This window comes from Theobroma cacao, chromosome 7 (genome assembly GCF_000208745.1).
Source record: "Theobroma cacao cultivar B97-61/B2 chromosome 7, Criollo_cocoa_genome_V2, whole genome shotgun sequence".
In the NCBI taxonomy this organism is placed as follows: domain Eukaryota; kingdom Viridiplantae; phylum Streptophyta; class Magnoliopsida; order Malvales; family Malvaceae; genus Theobroma; species Theobroma cacao.
The window spans coordinates 4492001-4512691 of NC_030856.1; the positions used below are offsets into that span (position 1 = coordinate 4492001).

General features: G+C 36.7%; 4 protein-coding genes across 4 annotated transcripts; 3 read left to right on the top strand and 1 right to left on the bottom strand.

Annotated features, from left to right (window-relative positions):
* Positions 2425-9065, top strand: LOC18593873 (WD repeat-containing protein 44). Its single transcript, XM_018124988.1, has 7 exons — positions 2425-4497; positions 5951-6041; positions 6464-6621; positions 6707-6758; positions 6866-6948; positions 7107-7200; positions 8098-9065. The coding sequence occupies exons 1-7, from the start codon at positions 2761-2763 to the stop codon at positions 8694-8696; spliced, it is 2814 nt and encodes a 937-aa protein (XP_017980477.1). The 5' UTR covers positions 2425-2760; the 3' UTR covers positions 8697-9065.
* On the top strand, positions 10168-12267 carry LOC18593874 (protochlorophyllide reductase, chloroplastic). Its single transcript, XM_007021280.2, has 5 exons — positions 10168-10360; positions 10463-10561; positions 10823-11354; positions 11448-11806; positions 11915-12267. Exons 1-5 carry the CDS (start codon positions 10307-10309, stop codon positions 12068-12070), a joined length of 1200 nt encoding a protein of 399 aa, XP_007021342.1. The 5' UTR covers positions 10168-10306; the 3' UTR covers positions 12071-12267.
* On the bottom strand, positions 13041-16452 carry LOC18593875 (lanC-like protein GCR2). Its single transcript, XM_018125033.1, has 6 exons — positions 16098-16452; positions 15499-15677; positions 14697-14808; positions 14483-14599; positions 14071-14385; positions 13041-13532 (listed from the first exon to the last, which is right to left on the bottom strand). Exons 1-6 carry the CDS (start codon positions 16368-16370, stop codon positions 13194-13196), a joined length of 1335 nt encoding a protein of 444 aa, XP_017980522.1. The 5' UTR covers positions 16371-16452; the 3' UTR covers positions 13041-13193.
* On the top strand, positions 18926-19689 carry LOC18593876 (S-norcoclaurine synthase 2). Its single transcript, XM_007021282.2, has 2 exons — positions 18926-19197; positions 19293-19689. The coding sequence occupies exons 1-2, from the start codon at positions 18948-18950 to the stop codon at positions 19571-19573; spliced, it is 531 nt and encodes a 176-aa protein (XP_007021344.2). The 5' UTR covers positions 18926-18947; the 3' UTR covers positions 19574-19689.

The following is a 20691-nucleotide window of genomic DNA, read 5'->3' on the forward strand; positions in this document are numbered from 1 at the left end:
TCCCCTTTTGGCTGTACAAGAAGTGAAGGCCCCCTTTTTTGCTGGAGACTAGGAAGGAAAAGGGCTTTCTTTTTTTAGACTAAATAATTGATTTTGGATAGCTAGGTAGCTAAAAACCAAATTATTGTATTCCTAAGCATGTTTGGATGTTAGGGGAGGGGGTTCATCTTTCCAGGTCATACAACTGTAGCCCCTCCATTAGTTTGTCAATTGAACTATCTTCAATTTCATTTTGTAACTTTTTCATTTGGTTTTCAAAAGTCACCCCATTTTCCATGGAAAAGACAAAAGAAAAAAGGGTTGGGACAAAAAATTATTATATGTACACAGTACACAAATCATTAAGTCTTTTATTGTTTGAATTTGAGAGAATCAAGCATGAAAATTGGATATGAATTCGATACATAATATAATTTTATGTTTGTATGGATGGACTATGTATCGAGCAAGTCGTTGCCTTGTTAATAAAGGAAGGGGGAAAAATCTATTTACAGCAAACAAGTCTACAACTAGGCCATGGGCAGAGTGGAAAACCAGAGGGCACTTACAAGCAGCACGTGATTAAAGGTGTTACATGTGATGATTAGAATCAAGAAATGGAAACTCTTTCTGCCTTTGACTTGGAACTGTTTTTTTGCTCTTTTTTCTACAATGTGTTGACAATATAATCCCCCAACCGAAGGCTTTAGGCTTCTAAGACTAGTACACATCCCCTCCCCTTTAAGGATCCCACAAGAATTTATGACCTAAACAGCCAGAGTCAGAATATAGCAACCTCTTCTCCTCTCTGTCATTGCCATGCCCTCATAGTGAAAAGGCCAAAAGAGATTGTATATCATCTTACTATGTTAATTGAAGTAGTTGAAAGTGCCCCCTCACACATAGTTGGGTTCCATCTCCCCATTCTTTCCGTTGAGAAATACTTACATTCCTTGAGAATTCTAAGGTGGGAGAAGTCAAGAATTCATTAGCATGTTTATCTATTTGGGGGGGTTTATCAAAGCATGGATAATGACCCTTCATGCTTCTTAATGTTTGTACCACATGAATCTATCAGAAAAAATCCACCTACATGTTGAAAAAGCATCATCATCTTCATCTTGGCTTTACCCATTAAAGCAAAAAGGGGAGATAATTTTGAAACCCAAAATATGGAGAACAAAGGAGATAAAACTAGAATGAGAGAGAGAGAGAGAGAGGGAGAGGTGGGGAAGGGAGAAATATTAATAAAATGGTCCCCAAAAGTGGTTGAATTTATGCTGTGGGACGTCAGCTTCACTTAACAGTAATGGGCTGGACAGCATGTGTGTGGGGTTGAAGACAAACAGTTGGTAGTTGCATACATTTAGCTGTTCTCTTTCTGGCAAATGCCATTTCTTGGGCTTTCAATGGCAAAAGCTTTAGGCCCAACTCTTCCTCTTGTACAGTTTCCAACCATGCAAATGCATCTCCCTAGCTTCTACTGTGTTATGTTGATGATGGAGGGTAACTATAGCTTAACCTCATGGGTGTTACCTTTGTCTCCAAATCCACTTAAGGATAGGTCAAGCCCTTATACATTTGTTAATATTATTTTTTGTAAAATCTAATAAAAATAAGAGTTAAAACTAAAAACTTCAACTTAAAAATCTTGAGTTCAAATCTTAAAATAAAAAATGTGTAATTTATGAATTAAGAGTTACTTCTTGTCGTGTAACTTAGGTGAACAATAAATTCTACCTTACAAGTAAATAATTTTGATCAAAGAAAAATCTAGTTAAAATTAGCCAATGATCATTAATTGATGCATAGTGAGTAAAATAATGTATGAAATGGCATAATTTTGTTGAATATAACAAAAATAAAATAAAATTCTTCGATTTTCATCGTGCCGCCTAAGTTATCAATGTTTTATTCCGAATAAATCAATAAAATTTGAATTGAATAAAACAAATGAAATTATGAGCTATATGTCATTTATTTGAATAAGAAAATTCTTCGATTTTGTTTTTTCTTAATATTTGAACTTAGAATCTTTCAAAGCTAAATACTTTTCTTTTTGAAGCGTACAATAATTATTTTAATAAAATTATTCAATTAAGTCTGCTATTTTTTGTCATCTAATTTTGATTTTTTTAATGTGATTAAATAAATGGTGATGGAGGTTAGTCAAATTTGATGAAATATAAAATATTATGAATAATAACATAACAAAATAATAATAAAATTGAACGTTTTGCAAAAGAAAATGACTTATTTTTTAATATAAATATTTATTTTTAATGATAAAACAAAAGAGAAAAAAGAAAAGAAATAGGAAGGAAGAAAATAGTTTTGTTTAAGCTATTTATTTATTACTTTTAATTTTGCCTATTGTTTATATATTCATAATATAATATATATATTTGCAATAGATAGATCCTCCACCTTTCACCTTTCACATTTCACAGTTCAATGCCACAAACCCCAAAAACCAAAAACCAAAAACCAACAAAATCAAATCAATCTCCCTTCACTTCTCCCACACAAAGACATCACCAAACCCCAACTCTCTCCTCTTCCTCTCTCTCTCTCTCTTCCCCTCCACCCCCCAAACCCATAACGACCCTTTTCTCCACTTCCTTTTCTTCCCATTGGATCTGACTGTGTCTGCTTTGGAGTCCCTCCGAACACCCTTGCCCCTTTCCTTACTTTGATCCAATCCCGAACCCAGACTTTGTTTTTGTGGTTTCTTTTTGATGGTCATGTGCAAATTGAAATGGGAGTGCTCATAAAGAAAGCATGAGCAAAAACCCCATTGGTAGCAACAACAACCAAGACGACGACGATTCAACTCAAGAAGAAGAAGTGGTAGAAGTAGACGAAGAAGAGGAAGAGGAGGAGTATTTTTACGAATCCCTTGATCGCATTGCTTCTTCTAATTCTTGTTCTTGCTCTAATTCAACTTCTCCTTCTTCTGACTCCGATTCCGACCCAATAACCCGCTCCAACAATGCCCACCATCCATTTCCCGTCCCTAAATTCCCCATGGCCGTTTCCAAGTTCGACATCTGGATCTCCGAACCCGCCTCCGTTTCCGAAAGAAGAACACGGTTGCTCCGAGAAATGGGGCTTAGCCGTGACCGGGGTCTTTCCCGGACAAGACCAGGGTCAGAAACGGAGTTGGGTACGGGACGAGATATGGGTGGTGGTTGTGGTGGTGGCGGAGGAGGAGGAGGGTTTGGAAGAAGATCGGTTTCGTCGGATCGGTTGGTAAAAAAAGAGTTGGAGGAGCAAGATCGTGGTGGGGAAAGGGGAAGTAGTTCTGCTGGAATTGTCCGATCAAAATCAGACGGTGATGCAAGCCGAAATGGTGATTGTAATGATGTTGCTGTTTCTTCTTCTCCTTGTTTATCTGTTTGCTCGAATTCGTCTTCTTCGGGTCTTTCTGTCGGTCTATGTTTTGTAAATAATAATAATGATAGTAACAATAGTGAATGTGATCATATTAATGCCGCGGCTGCTAACTTAAGAAGCTGTGAAAGTAATGGATCTATATGTAATAAGCCGCCCACGGGGCGGAGTAGTAAGAGTTTGAATGGGGAACTTGGTTTTAAATCATTTGGTGGTGGAGAGGTTGTTGTGGAGGATGAGTTGGATTGCAGTGAACAAGTGTGTACTATTAAGAATCTTGATAATGGGAAAGAGTTTGTGGTGAATGAGATTAGAGAAGATGGGATGTGGAATAAGTTGAAGGAAGTTGGGACTGGGAGGCAGTTGACTATGGAGGAGTTTGAGATGTGTGTCGGGCATTCTCCGATTGTTCAAGAGTTGATGAGGAGACAGAATGTGGAAGAGGGTAATAAGGATAATGCTGATTTGAATGTGAATGGCGGTGGTGTTGGCGTTTCAAAGTTGAAGAAGAAAGGGAGTTGGTTTAAGAGTATGAAGAGTGTTGCGAGCAGTGTGAAGGGTCAGAAGGAAAGAAGAAGTAGTGATGAGAGAGATACGTCATCAGAGAAGGGTGGGAGGAGATCGAGTTCTGCCACAGATGATAGCCAGGATGTTTCCTTTCATGGGCCGGAAAGAGTGAGGGTAAAGCCGTATGGAAAGTCGTGTAAAGAACTCACTGCTCTTTACAAGAGTCAAGAGATACAAGCCCATAATGGGTCTATTTGGAGTATTAAGTTTAGTTTGGATGGAAAATACCTCGCTAGTGCGGGTGAGGATTGTGTAATTCTTGTATGGAAGGTAGTGGAGTCAGAAAGGAAGGGGGAGTTGTTGATGGAAAAGCCTGAGGATGGGAATTTGAATTTTTTGCTTGTGGCTAATGGATCTCCAGAGCCAACTCTGTTGTCCCCAAGTGCAGATCACCATCCTGAGAAGAAGAAAAGAGGAAGGTCATCTATAAGCCGAAAGTCACTGAGCCTGGATCATATTGTGGTGCCAGAGACTGTTTTTGCGCTTTCAGATAAACCTGTTTGTTCTTTTCACGGACATTTGAATGATGTGCTCGACCTCTCATGGTCCAAATCTCAGGTTAGTCATCATTCCTTAATCCTCTTAGGTGTTTTGAGAAATATGTACCAATATAGAGTAATTAGTTTGATTTTCAAATTTTTAACCAGTAATGTTAGTTGGAATACCTTTGTTAAGTGTTTCTTTTTTACTTTAGAAGCCTTACAATCGTTGTAAGTAAGAAGTAAATTTGGTGATGGGACTGAAGAAATTTTATTTGATCTGAGAAGTCCATCTTTTAGTTTCCCTTTTACCTTGAGTTTGGAGGAATCCGAGCTATGTTTCACTAGGAAGAGAATGGAGAACTTGGGCACCTGTGTGCACTGCACTTTATCAAATGTTATTTGTGAAAGGCATATCTGATTGAAGCAAATGTGAATTTCATCAAAACATAAAAACTATTGCTGCCCTGCATGAGTGCTTGTTTTTCTATGAAGAAACGAAGGGACAACACAATGCTTGTCTCCATGCTTTGCTTGACAAAATTATATATTTCTCCTCTTGAACTGCAAAGGATCTATGGAATACAAAAATGAAGTAATTTTTTTTTAATTGGTAGGCAAACAACAAAGAGAAATTGGTGGATCTTCATGGTAAAATTTTAAAACATGGTAACCTGGCTGATGCTAAGACCCTAGGTTGATTCCTGGCAACTATAAGTGATATTACTTGCTGGGTTTTCTATTTGGCATTGCCTTTTTAGATGTTGAGACTGGCTAGGAAACGACCTGCATGCATTTAGATGTGACATGACAGCAAAGAAGTAAAGCAATTTTGCAAAGCCCTACACAGTAAACTAAAGTATATTTAAATTTAATCAGTTCTATGGCACATAATGGATAATGAAGTAAAAAGTTCAATATGTGTTTATTTTGCTATGTGGCAACATGATTAGCAGTGAAAAGTTCACTTTTGGATGGTTAGCTTTGATCAATTTTCTATTTGTTCAAAGAACTAATTATCTGGAAAGAGGCTTGAACTTTTTTATGGATTGTCGTCACCCCTTCTCTCTGATTTTGGTTATTGTCTTTGATGTTTCTGTTGATGCCTTGTTCCTTGTCAGTGATTCTGTTCAAGGTTTCTGATGATACCCTTTTATACCTTGTGGACTCTTTGAGTCAAATGATCACTTTTGAGTTTGCATGTTATTAATATTGAGTTTAAAGATCAGAAATGTTGTGGTCTACCACCACAAGTTTTAGAAACCACTTCTGAATGTTAATGGCATACTGTAATTAGATGCCTTAAAAGTCCTTCAAATATTAAAGGATGCAGATGTGATGTACTCAATTGGTCAAGCCTCTATGTATTCCGTTTATATTTCTAGGATGCTTTTTGAGAGGTTGTTGTTAGTTGAACCTTTTTCTTTATGAATTTTTGGTTCCGGCTTCACCAGTTTAGCCTATTTTAGAATCATGAACCAATATGTTGCTGCAGGATATTCCAGTAAGATTTTTCTATTTGTTCTTTTCAGCAATTGCTCTCATCATCAATGGACAAAACAGTGAGGCTTTGGGACTTGAATAGCAAGACTTGTTCGAGAATATTTTCGCACAGTGATTATGGTAAGTAAATTGTAAGTTTCATGTCTTTTGTTGCTTAACTTTGGAGTCTACTCTCTTAATGGCCCTGTTCAAGAACATTACTAAATGTACTCTCATTTTTTTCTTTTTTTTTAATAATTACCCTTCTCTATAGAAGTGATGAATAATTAGAAATTCTCCTTCTGTCTTCATAGTTATAATACCATGCTGTGTACTAGTAAAAAAACTGAAAAGACTGTGTAGCTATACCTTAAGTATAACTTTCTGGCTTGGAAGTGCGCACCTAGTGCGGTTAGGTTAAGTGTGCTTGGTGTAGATTCAATGAAATCAGTAATCTAAAGATCCATCATAAAAGAAAAATATTATTTATCTTTTGTTGTCAATTTAAATTGGTTTATATATGGCTAATTGTGCTTTATTCCTGTGGATCTGCCTTGACACAGTAACTTGCATCCAGTTTAATCCAGTTGATGATAGATACTTCATTAGTGGATCCCTAGATGCTAAAGTTCGCATATGGAGCATTCCTGATCATCAAGTCGTTGATTGGAATGATCTGCATGAAATGGTCACTGCTGCATGTTATACACCTGATGGGCAGGTTGGGTGATGGTCAATACAAGTTCATTCTATATAATATACAATGAATAAGTCTGTAGCTCATGGAATTTCTATGTGTTTTGAAGGGTGCACTGGTGGGCTCGTATAAAGGGAGCTGTCGTTTATATGATACTTCTGGTACAAGTTTATGAATTCTCTGTCTTGTTTCTGCATGCACCCTTCATTGTGCAGTTCATTGACCACTGAAGTTTTCTTAAACATTTACATTTGTGCATCTTTTTCAGAGAACAAATTACAACCAAAAAGTCAGATCAATTTGCAGAATAAAAAGAAGAAATCTCATCAAAAGAAAATTACAGGTTTCCAGGTAATCCAGTGGTCCTGCTGCTTGATCTCTAAATATGGAAGGAAGGCATAAATCCTTTCTCTAGTTGAATCAGAGATTCTTACTTAGAATCTGTTGTATATTTTCTTGATGCCGTGTGTCAACTTTATTCTTCTTATGTGATTACTTTCTTCAAGCAGTTTTCACCTGGAAGTTCATCAGAAGTACTCATCACATCTGCAGATTCGCGAATTCGGGCTGTTGATGGTGCCGATCTAATTCACAAGTTTAAAGGTAAGAAAAGTATAAACATATGATACTTCATTTGTAGTTTCTGCCTATGCTTATCTTTGAATCTCATGATAGCGTTTTTCTCTTAATCTTATCACTTTATGTCATTGTTGCATCTAAATTTGATGTTTGATCATTCTGCATTTATGTGGTTGTGTTTGGCTATGCACATGTTTGCCTGAATATTCTTAGGTAGACAATCTAAAGCCTTTATTCCTACTTGGATTCTATGCTGCAAATCTTCCTATTAGCATCATTAATGATGCCTTCAGTGTTTAGCACGATCATGGTTTCTTCTGACTTGAAGGTCAGATAGGAAGCGTATTGGTGTACAAAGTATCTTGGTCCAAAAGCTTAATTTAGTCCTTCATCTATGTTCATACGCTAGCATGATGTTTGAATAAGTGCTGTTGTTTTTCCCTTATAGAAGTTACTACAAGTGCTCTTGTGAAATGCACTTTGGATTGTGCAAGCTGTAAGTGACAGTGGGTAAATTAATGACCTGTAATTTGCCTTTCTGAAAGGCAATATGAGAACTAAAGAATTCAGCAATAAAAGTACAGTAAACATACCTTGCTTGAGGCCTTCCTAGAGAAGCAAAGAAAAGTGTTTCTAGAAGCAAATTTTCCTTTTGACAGGGCTTGAGGAGATGAACTACCAAGGAAAAAATAAAAATACTTCTACCCAGCCTTATTTGTGAATGAATTTTTTGTCTTTTCTGGTTTTAATGATGATCCCCTAAATAACAATTTTAGTTATGTGAGGTTGAAATGAATGTCACATGTTGCTAATTTTCCTGGTTGCTCTTGAAAAAGCTGCAGAGTTGTCGTGTAGTATATATCCACTTGAAATTCTGGAATTGTGCTGATTCCACAGAAGTTGGTGTTGATTCTGTGACAGGATTTCGGAACACAAACAGCCAGATCTCGGCTTCTGTTACAGCAAATGGAAAATATGTGGTCTCTGCTAGTGAGGACTCTTATGTTTATGTGTGGAAACACGAAGCAGAATCCCGGCCTAGTAGAAATAAAGGAGTTTCTGTTACATGCTCTTACGAACATTTTCACTGTAAAGATGTATCAGTGGCCATCCCATGGCCAGGCATGGGTGACGCATGGGGTCTAAGAGATACGCAATTAAATGATGAGAGTGGTTTTGATGACAATATTGACGAAGTTTCAACAGCCAATCATCCTCCTACACCTGTTGAAGAATATAGTGGAAACGAGGGTTCATTATCAGCATCCGGGTGCACCAATAGCCCTCTCCATGGAACCATTTCTAGTGCAACCAATAGCTACTTCTTTGACAGAATCTCGGCTACATGGCCAGAGGAAAAACTTCTTCTGGCTACTAGGACCAGGAGCCCCAGGAGCAGTGTGGATTATTCCTCTGGGGTTAACCCGAGCATGTCGGCCTGGGGTATGGTGATTGTGACTGCTGGCCTTCAAGGAGAGATTAGAACTTTCCAAAATTTTGGATTGCCGGTTCGGATTTGAGGTGCCAAAAAACAATGGTGACGGGAACCTCAAAAGGGTTAGGGGGGAAATGAGTTTGATAATATGTCAGTACAGCCCCATTTCCCCCCCTTTGGGTTAAATTGTGTACAGAGAGATATTGGTTGAGATTTGTAATATTAGCGAGTATCCATTTCTTTCTTTGTGCCTGTGCTCATCGGATGTGGGAAACGGGAAGTCACTCCGGCCGAGCATCAGAGGAAAATATAGATTTGTTTAGAAGCAAAAAAAAAAAAAAAACTACACCTTGAATTTAGAAGCCAATGTATTTCTGATGTCGGGAATTGTAGAGTTAAGAGCATGGCGAAAGCTTATTGAATTGAAAAATGAAATTCTTTTACTATTCATTCTCATCAGTCCCTTCTTATGTTCTTCTGCAAACATTCAAGCTCTTTCTCTTTTGTTCTTATTATTGTTTCCCTAAGCTTAACAGTGGCAGCATTTTGGCTACAAATCAGTGAAGCAGATGCTCAATTATGGGTTTCAGGGTAATGTTAATGATTGTTCCATTGATATAATGTGTTTGGGACTTGCAATACTGATAAGGAAATAAAGAAAAAGCCAATAGTGTGAGGTCTAGAAGAAAGATGGAATAAAATAAAAGCAGGCAATTGGCAATTTTGGCATTTAAGCTGATGAAAGCCTCAAGTTAGCAGCCACCAACCATGCTTGAATTGGATTTAGTAAGGTCACATGCTAGTGTTACATAGCCTTCTAAATTATTAGTTATCATATATTAATCTGTTATAGGCTTGCTTTTGCTAGTTATTGTAAAGCAAATTTGTAATTTCAAAGCTATCTTTTCATACTTTAAACTATAGGCTATAGGTTCCTAAGATTTTATCCCCAGAACCTATAAGTTTGCCTAACTCTAAAGGGGTAGGCTCCAGCGAAAGAAACTTCAAAGGGTTGGAAGGTGATGACAAGATGAAACATGTGGTCTGCTTAGAAGCTATAGATATCCTTGCTTTTTCTCTTCTAGTTTATTTTTCCTTTTATAAAAAGTTTGATGGCAATTGGGCTTGAACCAAACCCATGAATTCATATGGGCAAATGACCCCAATATGTCACAAGCCCCTTGTAGCCATTGGCAAATCCTTGCAGGCGAAACCCCAACTCCAATTCAGCAGCACCCTAATCCATTCCACTGTACCCCCACCATAGACCACTCCCTGTCCTTTTCAGTCCTCTGAAGAGCCAGCCCATAACTCTTTTGGAGGGAATGGGGGGGGGGGGGGGGGGTGGTTGGGTGTCAGGACCAAAGCATCCCCATGCAAAGGGAAAAAAATGTTGCTAAAATATCACAGGAAATCTAAAACTCAAAGCCTCATTGGCTACATGGAATTGATGTGGCAGATATATTAGCCTCTGCTAATTATCTTATCCTTTCTACCTGTCATATCCAAAAAACTTTGCGCTTTTGTCACTGAAAGAGTCACTTCCTATATATGCACAATTAAAAATCTGTTCTCCACAACTTCTTTACGGTACTAAGCTCAGCTTTACTTTGGTCAGCCCATAGCAGAGTTTATTTAAGGGTCTTAAAGAACCCAGTTCAAAGTGGTTGAGTAGCTCTAGTTTCAAAGTTGGTAATGGCTCTACAGGCTGCTGCTTTGGTTCCAGCTGCTTTCTCTGTTCCCAAAGAGGTTTTTTTTTTTTTTCAGTTTTGTTCCGGTGAAACGGTTCTTGTTTTTGCTTTTTGAAATGTGGGAGTTTGACATCTTTTGGATGTTAATTCATATTTGCAGGGAAAGTCTAGTGCATCTTTCAAGGATTCAAGTCTGTTTGGAGTTTCACTCTCAGACCTTGTCAAAGCTGACTTCAGCTCCTCTGCATTAAGATGCAAGGTAGTTCACAGAACCGCCATTTCTCTTTTCTTGTTTTGGTTTTGCATGTTTTTTTAGTTAAATTATGTAAGATTTAACATTCAAATTACATGCTTCAGTCACATTAAATGGAAATTACGGTTTCAGATGTTGTGATTCTGTGACAAGGGTTATACTGTGGATATCTTTGCATTGCTCTAATTGTTTTCTGTTTTTGTTCTTTAAATTGAAAAATATTGCTGTCTTTTGCCTGTAATTGAAGCTTTTGTTTTTCCATTGTAGAGGGAATTTAACCAAAGAACTGGAGCAGTGAGGGCCCAGACTACAGCTACTGCTACTCCAGCAATCAGCAGATCTGCAATGGATGGAAAGAAAACTCTAAGAAAGGGTAGTGTTATCATCACTGGTGCCTCCTCTGGATTGGGTTTAGCCACGGCTAAGGCCCTGGCTGAAACTGGGAAATGGCATGTTATCATGGCCTGCAGGGACTTTCTCAAGGCTGAGAGAGCTGCAAAATCTGCTGGCATGTCTAAAGAAAACTACACAATTATGCACTTAGATCTTGCCTCGCTTGACAGTGTCCGCCAATTTGTGGACAGTTACAAGCGATCAGGCAGGCCTCTTGATGTTCTTGTTTGCAATGCTGCTGTTTACCAGCCAACTGCTAAGGAACCCTCATTCACTGCTGAAGGATTTGAGCTTAGTGTGGGAACTAACCATCTTGGTCACTTCCTTCTTTCCCGGTTATTGCTTGATGACCTGACGCAATCTGATTATCCATTGAAGCGTCTCATTATTGTTGGTTCTATTACAGGTACTTTACTACCAGTGCATTTAAAATGAGCAATTTATACAAGAAACCGATATTGATGCACTAATTTGGTGTTGTTTATGTACAATGAATCAGGAAACACGAATACGTTGGCTGGAAATGTACCTCCGAAGGCCAACCTTGGGGATCTAAGGGGACTTGCAGGGGGACTAAATGGGCTGAACAGCGCTACCATGATTGATGGTGGAGATTTTGATGGTGCCAAGGCCTACAAGGACAGCAAAGTCTGCAATATGCTCACCATGCAAGAATTCCATAGGCGCTTCCATGAGGAAACTGGCATCACATTCGCTTCCCTTTATCCAGGTTGCATTGCTACCACAGGCTTGTTCAGGGAACACATTCCCTTGTTCAGACTTCTCTTCCCTCCATTCCAGAAGTACATCACCAAGGGCTTTGTCTCTGAAGAGGAAGCTGGGAAAAGACTTGCTCAGGTATATAAACAAAGACCAAGACAGTGAACACTCATAGTGATCTTGTGTATTGCACGACTTTTGTTTTATCTGGTGTGCATTAAAACAATTTTATTGCTTCTAATGTAGGTTGTGAGCGATCCTAGCTTGACAAAATCTGGTGTTTACTGGAGCTGGAACAAGGATTCGGCTTCATTTGAGAACCAGTTGTCTCCTGAAGCGAGTGATCAGGAGAAAGCACGCAAAATATGGGAGCAGAGTGAGAAACTTGTTGGCTTGGCCTAATTTAGAGCCTTGAGGTGCTTGCCTCTAAAACTTTGCTTGCGGGAGAGCTTTGATATTGGCGAAAATCCAGCCCATGGATGAGTTTAGATTCTGGATTTAGATGGTGTGCTGTTGTAAACATTCTTCTTTTGTAGGTGTAGGTGACTTTGTGAGTTACTGTTGACAATAAAATTACTCACCCCGGTTGCAAAGCTCAAGTTTACTTTGGCATTGTCAATATGAAGAACCAAAAGAACAAATAATTCAAAGAACTTTGAAACATTTCTGATATTTTAATCATTCAGGAAACAGAAAAGGATATTGCTAGAGGAGTTCATGCCACATTGGCCCTTTCGTTTATAATGAGATAAGGAAACCTGCATGGGGCAAGCAACTGAAACCGACATACTTAATGAATGAAGAAAGATGGCAAGCAAGCATTTTCTTTGAGTCAAATTGCTATTGATAAAGAAAAAATTGATGGGAACTCTAGGATAGTGAGGTAAGTGACGGTCCTTTTTAATTTCAGCCAATCGTATGTTTCATGCTCAACTTGCAAGCACGGATGTAGCAGAAAATTACATTGAGTGATGGCCCGAAAACAACAAAAACCTATAGAGTTATCTCAGTATTGGATTTGCTTTGAAACAGAATATGGCTTTGGACAGGACTTCATCCTCGTGTCATCTAGTTTCGAGTTTGTCTTCTTGTTTATAAAGTTATATTTGTACTAAAAGGAATCCAAGAATTACAAGGTGGAACCTATGGACATGGTATTATTAGTGAGACAAATCAGTGCTGAAAAGGATTTGATTTAGGATGCCCATTGATGTAACAGAGGTTCAAGCCAACAGGGACTCTCTTCAACAACGACCAGTACTTTATATTCCGTAGATTATGCAAATTAAGACAAGGTTACCCTTCTCAAAGTTAAGCAGTTCCAAGCCAATGCAGGTTCGACATAGTCTCTACAACTTGAAGGAAACAAAAGTACTAAAACGACATTTGCTAAAGTAAATTAAAATAATAAAGTCTGGGTCAAAGTCGAATTTCGTTTCATATATATTTACAAAAGAGTGAAGTTCCAGGACGTGGAAGTATTCTCATACTAGAGCCACAGGGAAAAAAATACATTGAAAGCAACTTAAATTTCATAAGCAGGGAACCTTGCCTCAGATGGTTCGCCCATGTCCAGAAAGAGATACGCCATTCCTCCAATACCTTCAAAGAGTGAATAGGGACGATCACCTCCATGCATCTTTCGTTCTGATATAAGTTTTTGTGCTCTATCAGACAGGAAGGAAGCAAATGCTTTGGCCCTATATAAGTACTCCACTTTGCCAGTGAGTCGATAGAGTGAAAGGAACACATAGGCATTCCCACTTATACCGTGACAGATTCCAACTCGCTTTAGCAGACCACGCTTCCATACTACCTCTCCTGCATCCACAGCTGCTTGCAGAAATTCCTTGTCTCCAAAAACCTGTTAATATTGTACAAAAAGAATCATGAGTTCTCTTTTTTTCTCCCTTTAATTGGTTAAGTTGGAGACTAAGGCCAAAATGACTGATTTTTTATCCCTCAAGCTAAAGTTTAATGGCAGGGCTACAGACCTAATTTAGTGTTGTTGAATAAAATTTTGAAGCAGTTGCAAGAGAAACAGAACCTTAGACTTACTACGAATCATTTTTGCGCTTTCAACCATATAAGATTATTTTTAGGAGGTGGGGAAGGGCTAATTGCTCCTCCTGGAGATCACTTCCAAATTATGCATCAAGTACCCATCAAGATGCATGGCTATGTGAATCCAGAAGGCCACAACAAAAGTTTAGTTCTATTGAAGTACAAGAGATTGCATATTTGCTGGCCACTCTCTATTTGGCAATGACTAATAATAAAAGAAAACAACATGCAAATCATGTAGCTGCTTCGAAGATAGAGGAAATTCTTTATTTCTGTAAACTATCATAATCTTTGTCCAAACAGATTGCAAGGGGAAAAAGTAGGCTAATGAGGAGTACCTCAGCTGCTTTTACAAGGGTCAGTGTGACCCCAGGAGCACCATGGCACCAATGTACAAGACGGTCAGATTCACTTCCCTCACTTGATGGGTAATTGCCAGTGGGGTAACGACTTTTAATCATGTAGCGAAGAGTACCCTTGACATCCTCCACCTCATCTGGTTTCAATTCCATGTCCATCAAAACATGCATAATTCCTGCCAGTCCATGGGCAGCCCCCCAGTACTTCTTTCCATGCCATTCATACATCAGTGGGCATCTTCCCTTGCCTGCCAATTGTTTACCAGACTTAATAATTTCATCTACAACTGCTCTCTGCACAAATTTCCAAGGTCAAACACAAATAAATACAATTGATTGAATTCTCTTCACTAAGAAAATTCAGGCAGAGAGGAGAGAAAACATGTCTTACCATACGGATAGTAGATATAGTGTCTTTACCAATATGCTTGTTTAAAAATGAACAGGCCCACAAGAACCCTGCTCTCCCATATAATAATTCATTTGGCAAGTCACTGGGAAATCTGATCTGCTCTCAGAGCCAAACTAATATCAGAATTTAAAGGCAAGACCAAAGAGGAAAGGGTGACAATTTAAAAGTTAAAAGTAGAAAAGCATTGAACCACCTCTTTGAATTTTCTTAAATAGCGATCTTGTAACCTCTCATCACCAGAATGCTTTGCTATGACAGCACCAAGGGCACAAACACCAGCCCGTCCACAAATGAAAGTAACACGACTGCATCCATGCATCAAATATCAGGTCTGGTCAAGTTTGAATACTCACTTGCAATGGCAGTAAGCTACAACAGAAACTGTAATCAAGAGCATAAGCAAAACCAATTTAAGCAATCTTATGTACACCATAATAATCCTAGTTGAGATATTCATGAGTTTCCTTCAGAATGTAAGCTATGTTCAGACTAAGAGTTGGTCAACCATTCCAGCATGGTTTGTCAATTTGGAGTAGTAAACAGAAAACCATCTGAGTTAATTTCTTATTCACCAGATATCAGATTAATGATTCCAACAAATTCGATTGTTTGAGCACTCAACCATCATTAACAACAACAAAAAGGATTCAAGAACTAAACTTTGTGATAAACTTCCATCTATTTTGGCTATTTCACATATCAAATAACTAAATCACTTGAATTTAAAACTAAAATGCATTCATGTACAAACTCCAATGAAGTTTATGCAGTCCACCCATCATATCATAACAACCTAAGTTCATCATGAAATATAATTGATCATTTCACCATGTCTAACAAATCCAGGTAATCTCAACACCCCCCTTCATGAAATATAATTGATCATTTCTAATGGCAGGTAATCAGAAACTGAATCCAAAAACCATTTCAACTAGTTCTCACAAAGAGGCAATTCCTATGACTGTGTACTGTTGAGATAAAGAAAGAAAGATTACCCAGAATCTTTAGAAGCAGAATCACAAGCCTTAACAATATCAGAGCATAATTTAAGATCATTCTCATTCTTGGTAACTTGGTAAGCGTTAAAGACCAAATAAGCTGTCCCAAGAGCACCCGTATACAAAGTATAATCTTGCACTCGCTTTCCACTCAACCGCCATGTCTCCCTCACCACCTGAAACAAGCAAAACCAAACCATTTCTAAACTTAAAAAAAAAAAACCCAAATTCTTTTTTTTTTTTAATTTCTTGAGGCAATAGTTGGTTATTTAAAAAAATCTCAACATACCCAGAACAGAAAGTACAGTAAAGTACCAACTTTAATGTCGATATGCATAATTCACTTGATGGGAATGCATGAAATGAAGCACAAAATGAAAATTCAACAACCCAAAGCAGAGTTTTGCAGTGAAAAAAGAAACAAAGAATCAAAATTTGGTTAATTCAAAAAAATCTCAACATACCCAGAACAGAAAATACAATAAAGTTGCCGAAGTTAATCTCTATATGCATAATTCTAAGGATTTATGCATGAAACGAAGCTAAAAACACTGAAAATTTGATAAACCCAATAAAGAGTTTTGAAAAGAGAGTACTGTCTCTTTGAGGTCCAAAGCTGAGGTTTTGAGCTTATCAGAGAATGTTTTGTAAGGTAAAGATAGGAGTTTGGTGAGTGAGTCTCTGGTGGTTCCACCCGTGACCGTTGTTTCTGCCACAAACTCTGGCATTTCATTTGGAAAGAAACGATCAGCCATCTCTCTCTCTCTCTCTCTCTCTCTCTCACACACACACACAGTTTTGGATGAGCAAGAATCATTCGAGCAGGTTCCAAATAAAAAAGTTTTTCCAAAAATTCCACCTGCATCCATCACATCAGCTGTTTTCTTTTCTTCTATGGTTATTCTTTCTTTGTTAACATCCTTGTCGTCGGATACAATTTAAGTGATTTTGCATGTAATTATTACTTCTGCCAACTCCAAAATATTCCAACTAAGCATGAAAGATGTTAGTAACAAGTTATGTATTAGATAAGGCGTGATCCATTGACAAAACTAGATTGTATTATGCATAAAATTACCTTATATGGAATTGAATTCTAGTTAGATTTATTAGCTGTTAACTTGATCCATGAAATTTCAAGAACTTAGAACTAATATGTTTTGTATCTGCTTATATATTTGTGTTTATGAAACCTAATAGGAAGAAAAAGATCATCAACCTCATTCCATGTACCCATCGTAAACCTCCCAAGAGGAGGTCCCTGCATGCATTCTTCCCTTGATGGGGTTGTGATGGGGGGCACACCATACACTCCCCCTCCTGCTGAGCAGGGGCGGAGCCTCCATATGATGGCCCCCCACAAAACTTTCAAAATTTTTTTCATAACATATAAAAATTTTTAAACTTTTATATATATTCTATTACTAGCTTTCTCAAAATAATGTTTTATATAATCATTAATATAAATAAAAATAATAAAATAATTTCACTTATCTTACTCAATTTTAAATTTTTTTAATTTATATTTATTTATTCATATGTTATAAGTTTCTATAAATATTCTTTATCAAATTTCTACAGACTATTAACTATATTCTTTTTTTTCTTTTTTGTTATGTAATATGTGGTATCTACTTTCTACCTGTCATGTTTTTCTTTTTTATGTTACATAAATTTTATTTTCTATGATTTTAATGTTTAAAAATTAATAAATTATTATATAGTTCTCAAATATAAGTTGTAATATTACATTGTTACTTAAAATTCCATCAACGTATCATTTTTTTATTAATCCTGATTATGTAAGAGAAAATTAACTTGAGTATATATTTTTTATATACTTTACATTTTATGTTTAGTTAAAATGAAATTCTCTTGAATATATAGTATTTAAATAATTTTAATTATATAAGAAAAAATTATTAATCTTATATATCGTTTTTAACCATTTATATTTTACAAATTATAGTTTTATATTTAATTTTATATTTCTATTATCAATATTTTTATTATTAATTGAATTTAACATATTAAGATTTTAAAATTTTTAACTCTTATTTAACTGTATTTGACCTCCTTAATAAAATTTGGCTATCTTCGTCCCTGTCGATGAGGTCCTTACCCCTTGCCTTCATGGTCTAGCAGGATTGATATGGTGGTGGAAACAAGGTTCTCTAATGATTTAAATGACAGAAATGTCTTGAAAAAAAACCAGAGTGCAACTGCCACAATCCAATGAGCTAATCTATATGATAAGGTATTAGCTTTGCCAACTCTTTAATAACAACAAAAACAGATTTTGTCCACTATTCCCACCATTGTATATGACTTAATAATAGAAATATATCTTCTCCAATAAAATAATATATATAATTATACTCTGTCAAAGTGAATTATTCTATTAAGACCAAGCTCTGCCTATGAATTATTATAGCTTTTATGACCAAATAAATGTCTAGGCTTGGTCTTCAATATAGGTTTGATGCAAGGTTTTCATTTGAGTCAAAGTCAATATTAATTTATTGGGAAGTAATCAATCAAGGTATTTGTGACAGCATCTGTTCTTGCTGTAAACGTTTTTCTCTTTCTTTTGTTCTTCAAGGACAAAATCAAGCTATGCAACTATATCCTTTTGTCCACAATTTTCCTTCATATAAATATATATAAGCACCTTAATAATCTTTTCCTAAATTTTTATGGATCCTTTAATATCAACACAATTATATTAAATTCATTGATTTGTCATTCTCCCTCCATCTCTTTTTCTTTGTCCATCTTTTCTTTTCGGAATGTTTCTAAATGAAGTCGTTTTTTTCTTTTTTTAAACATATATACTCTTATGTTTTTATATTAAAATTTTTTTTCATGATTTTTTTATTTTTTCATGTTAAAAAGTATTGAATGTTTATATCATAAAAAATTTTTAAATATTAACATAAAATATGTCAAAATCGAAAGCTTTTATCTTAATATCCGTAAAAATCAAAGATGGACAAAAAAAAAAGGACGGAGAGAGTAATTTATTACTAAAAATAAGATTTATATGAAATTTTAAACCAAAAAAGTTATTTAAATTTTTGCCCTAATAATGGTATTAATTTTGACAGAAAAATTAATTTGGCAAGAATTATTCATCAACTTTGGCTCAAGTCACATATTGAAAAAGAACAAGTAAGCCGCATTAAACATCATCAAATCAAAATCGGCTTCCAAAACTAAGTTGTTAAAAGGCAGACTCTCCTTCCAGCAGCCGTGATTCCTGGCCAAGACTTCTTCCAATGCGACCCTCAATGCATTATTAATTTGTTATCCATATGACTTCAATTCTGCCATTGTCATCCCACATATAATGCATGATCCCTTGCTCATCTCTACACTCTATAAAAACCCTGTAAATCTCACCTTAAAGGCAAGCCAAAATTCATCAAAAACCAAGATTTGCAGAAATGTTGAAGCAAGTTTCTTTCGTTCTCTTTGTTCTTCTCTCTTGCAACATGGGAGTTGAGTCCCAAAAGTTGAAGCATCTTACCAATGAGCTTGAAGTGAAGGTGGCAGCAAGCGAGGTTTGGGAGCTTTACAGGCACCTTGGGATCTCAATGCTTGCTGCCCAAGAGCTTAAAAACGTCATCCAAAGTGTTGAAGTTTTGAAAGGAGATGGTGGGGTCGGAACTATCCTCAAACTCACTTTTGTTCCAGGTACCAATTTATATATATTTATAACCCTTTTCAAGTCAATGTTTCTTCTTTCAATATTCCATGCCTGGAGCTTATATTGGCTTCGTTTGAATCAGGCAATTCTAGCTATACAGAAAGGTTCACTGTGGTTAACGACGAGAAGAGGGTGAAAGTGGCAAAGGGTTTGGAGGGAGGATGTCTAGCAATGGGCTGTTCTGTTCAAATCGTTCGGTTTGATATCATAGCAAAAACCAATGCTTCATGTATCATCAAATCTGACATCGCGTATGCTGTCAAGAAAGAGTTTGAAGCTGATGACCCAAAGCCCAATATCCAACTCTTAGCAGCTGCTGCACAGGTTACTAAAAGGTTCCTCGAGAGTAAACACAATGCTTAAAGATGATCGGTCCAATAAAACAAATTGATGGGGAGGGTTGAATTCTCATTGTTTCTATCTTCTTGTACTAGAAAATTTTATGCTCTTATACCTTGTATATTGGAAGAAATAAATGAATAAAGATTTTGAGGTTTGCAATAGATTCCCTTTGATTATATATGACCATGTACGTAACTTAATTAGAGATTTTACTGATTGAATTGTTGACGGAATATTTTGTCTATAATTTATCGATTTGGTGTTTGCATGGTTTGTCCATGGAAATTTCCGTAGCCTTAGTGTAAAAAATGGGCTAAAAACCAATGGCCAATAGTGGAAAAGGATTGCCTAAATCGTCAGCAATATGAGATATAAAGTCCCAAAAGTTGGAGCCTTTTTAGCTTCTATTATTGCCCACCATTCCATTATTGGTAAGAAATTTGCTTAAGTGTTAACATCAAACAAGATATCATAAATAATTATGAAGAGGGCCCCAAAAAGTCAAAGAAGGCAAAAGACATGCAAGCAGCCAACAGACATCATAAATTTTGGAACCCCCAAACGCGTATGAGAGCATTTTGAAGCAATCAAATTCTTGGGCAGAACTGAACTCATTCCAGCTGGAATTGCTTCAAATCGTACTTTTCAATTTTTTCCTCTTTGTTCCTTCATTTAATCAAGGCCAAGAATAAATCCCGTTGCCTTATATATATTCCACCTTTTTGACTTTTATGGTGTGCCAAACATAGAAAACAATGACAGCAGAGTTATGCTTTAGCTGATTGGTTTTCCATTTTATAGCTAATTAAGGCAGTGTATCAAGAAGCAAACTGAGAAGAGCAGCATAGTCTTTGAGCAGGACTTGTGACCAAGTTCAGCCATCTCCATCCTTGTATGTACCGAATCTGTCATCTGCACTAATGTATAGTCTGAATCTTACTGGAAACTTAGCATTGGTTTTAGAACAAGTTAGTGTTGGAAAGAGCTCTCCCATGCCTATTTTCCCTGGTTGATCCATACATTTCAACAAAAGACAAATCAAGGGAACTACAACCATGCCAAGCTAAATATATAAATTTGGACCCCCAACCCCAGAGCCAATTCTTGCTTCAATCTTTACTCTTCAGTTACCTTTATTT

Bases quoted from the DNA above. Each gene is read 5' to 3' on its own strand.
- LOC18593873 (XM_018124988.1), top strand. From the start codon at position 2,761: ATGAGCAAAAACCCCATTGGTAGCAACAACAACCAAGACGACGACGAT. The intron at 6,759-6,865 runs GTACAAGTTTAT...CATCTTTTTCAG, and splicing joins TCGTTTATATGATACTTCTG to AGAACAAATTACAACCAAAA. The intron at 6,949-7,106 runs GTAATCCAGTGG...TTCTTCAAGCAG, and splicing joins AGAAAATTACAGGTTTCCAG to TTTTCACCTGGAAGTTCATC.
- LOC18593874 (XM_007021280.2), top strand. From the start codon at position 10,307: ATGGCTCTACAGGCTGCTGCTTTGGTTCCAGCTGCTTTCTCTGTTCCC. The intron at 10,562-10,822 runs GTAGTTCACAGA...TTTCCATTGTAG, and splicing joins CCTCTGCATTAAGATGCAAG to AGGGAATTTAACCAAAGAAC. The intron at 11,807-11,914 runs GTATATAAACAA...CTTCTAATGTAG, and splicing joins CTGGGAAAAGACTTGCTCAG to GTTGTGAGCGATCCTAGCTT.
- LOC18593875 (XM_018125033.1), bottom strand. From the start codon at position 16,370: ATGGATGCAGGTGGAATTTTTGGAAAAACTTTTTTATTTGGAACCTGC. The intron at 14,600-14,696 runs GTGGTTCAATGC...CTCTGAGAGCAG, and splicing joins ATTTAAGAAAATTCAAAGAG to ATCAGATTTCCCAGTGACTT. The intron at 13,533-14,070 runs GTACTCCTCATT...CAATATTAACAG, and splicing joins CCCTTGTAAAAGCAGCTGAG to GTTTTTGGAGACAAGGAATT.
- LOC18593876 (XM_007021282.2), top strand. From the start codon at position 18,948: ATGTTGAAGCAAGTTTCTTTCGTTCTCTTTGTTCTTCTCTCTTGCAAC. The intron at 19,198-19,292 runs GTACCAATTTAT...CGTTTGAATCAG, and splicing joins CAAACTCACTTTTGTTCCAG to GCAATTCTAGCTATACAGAA.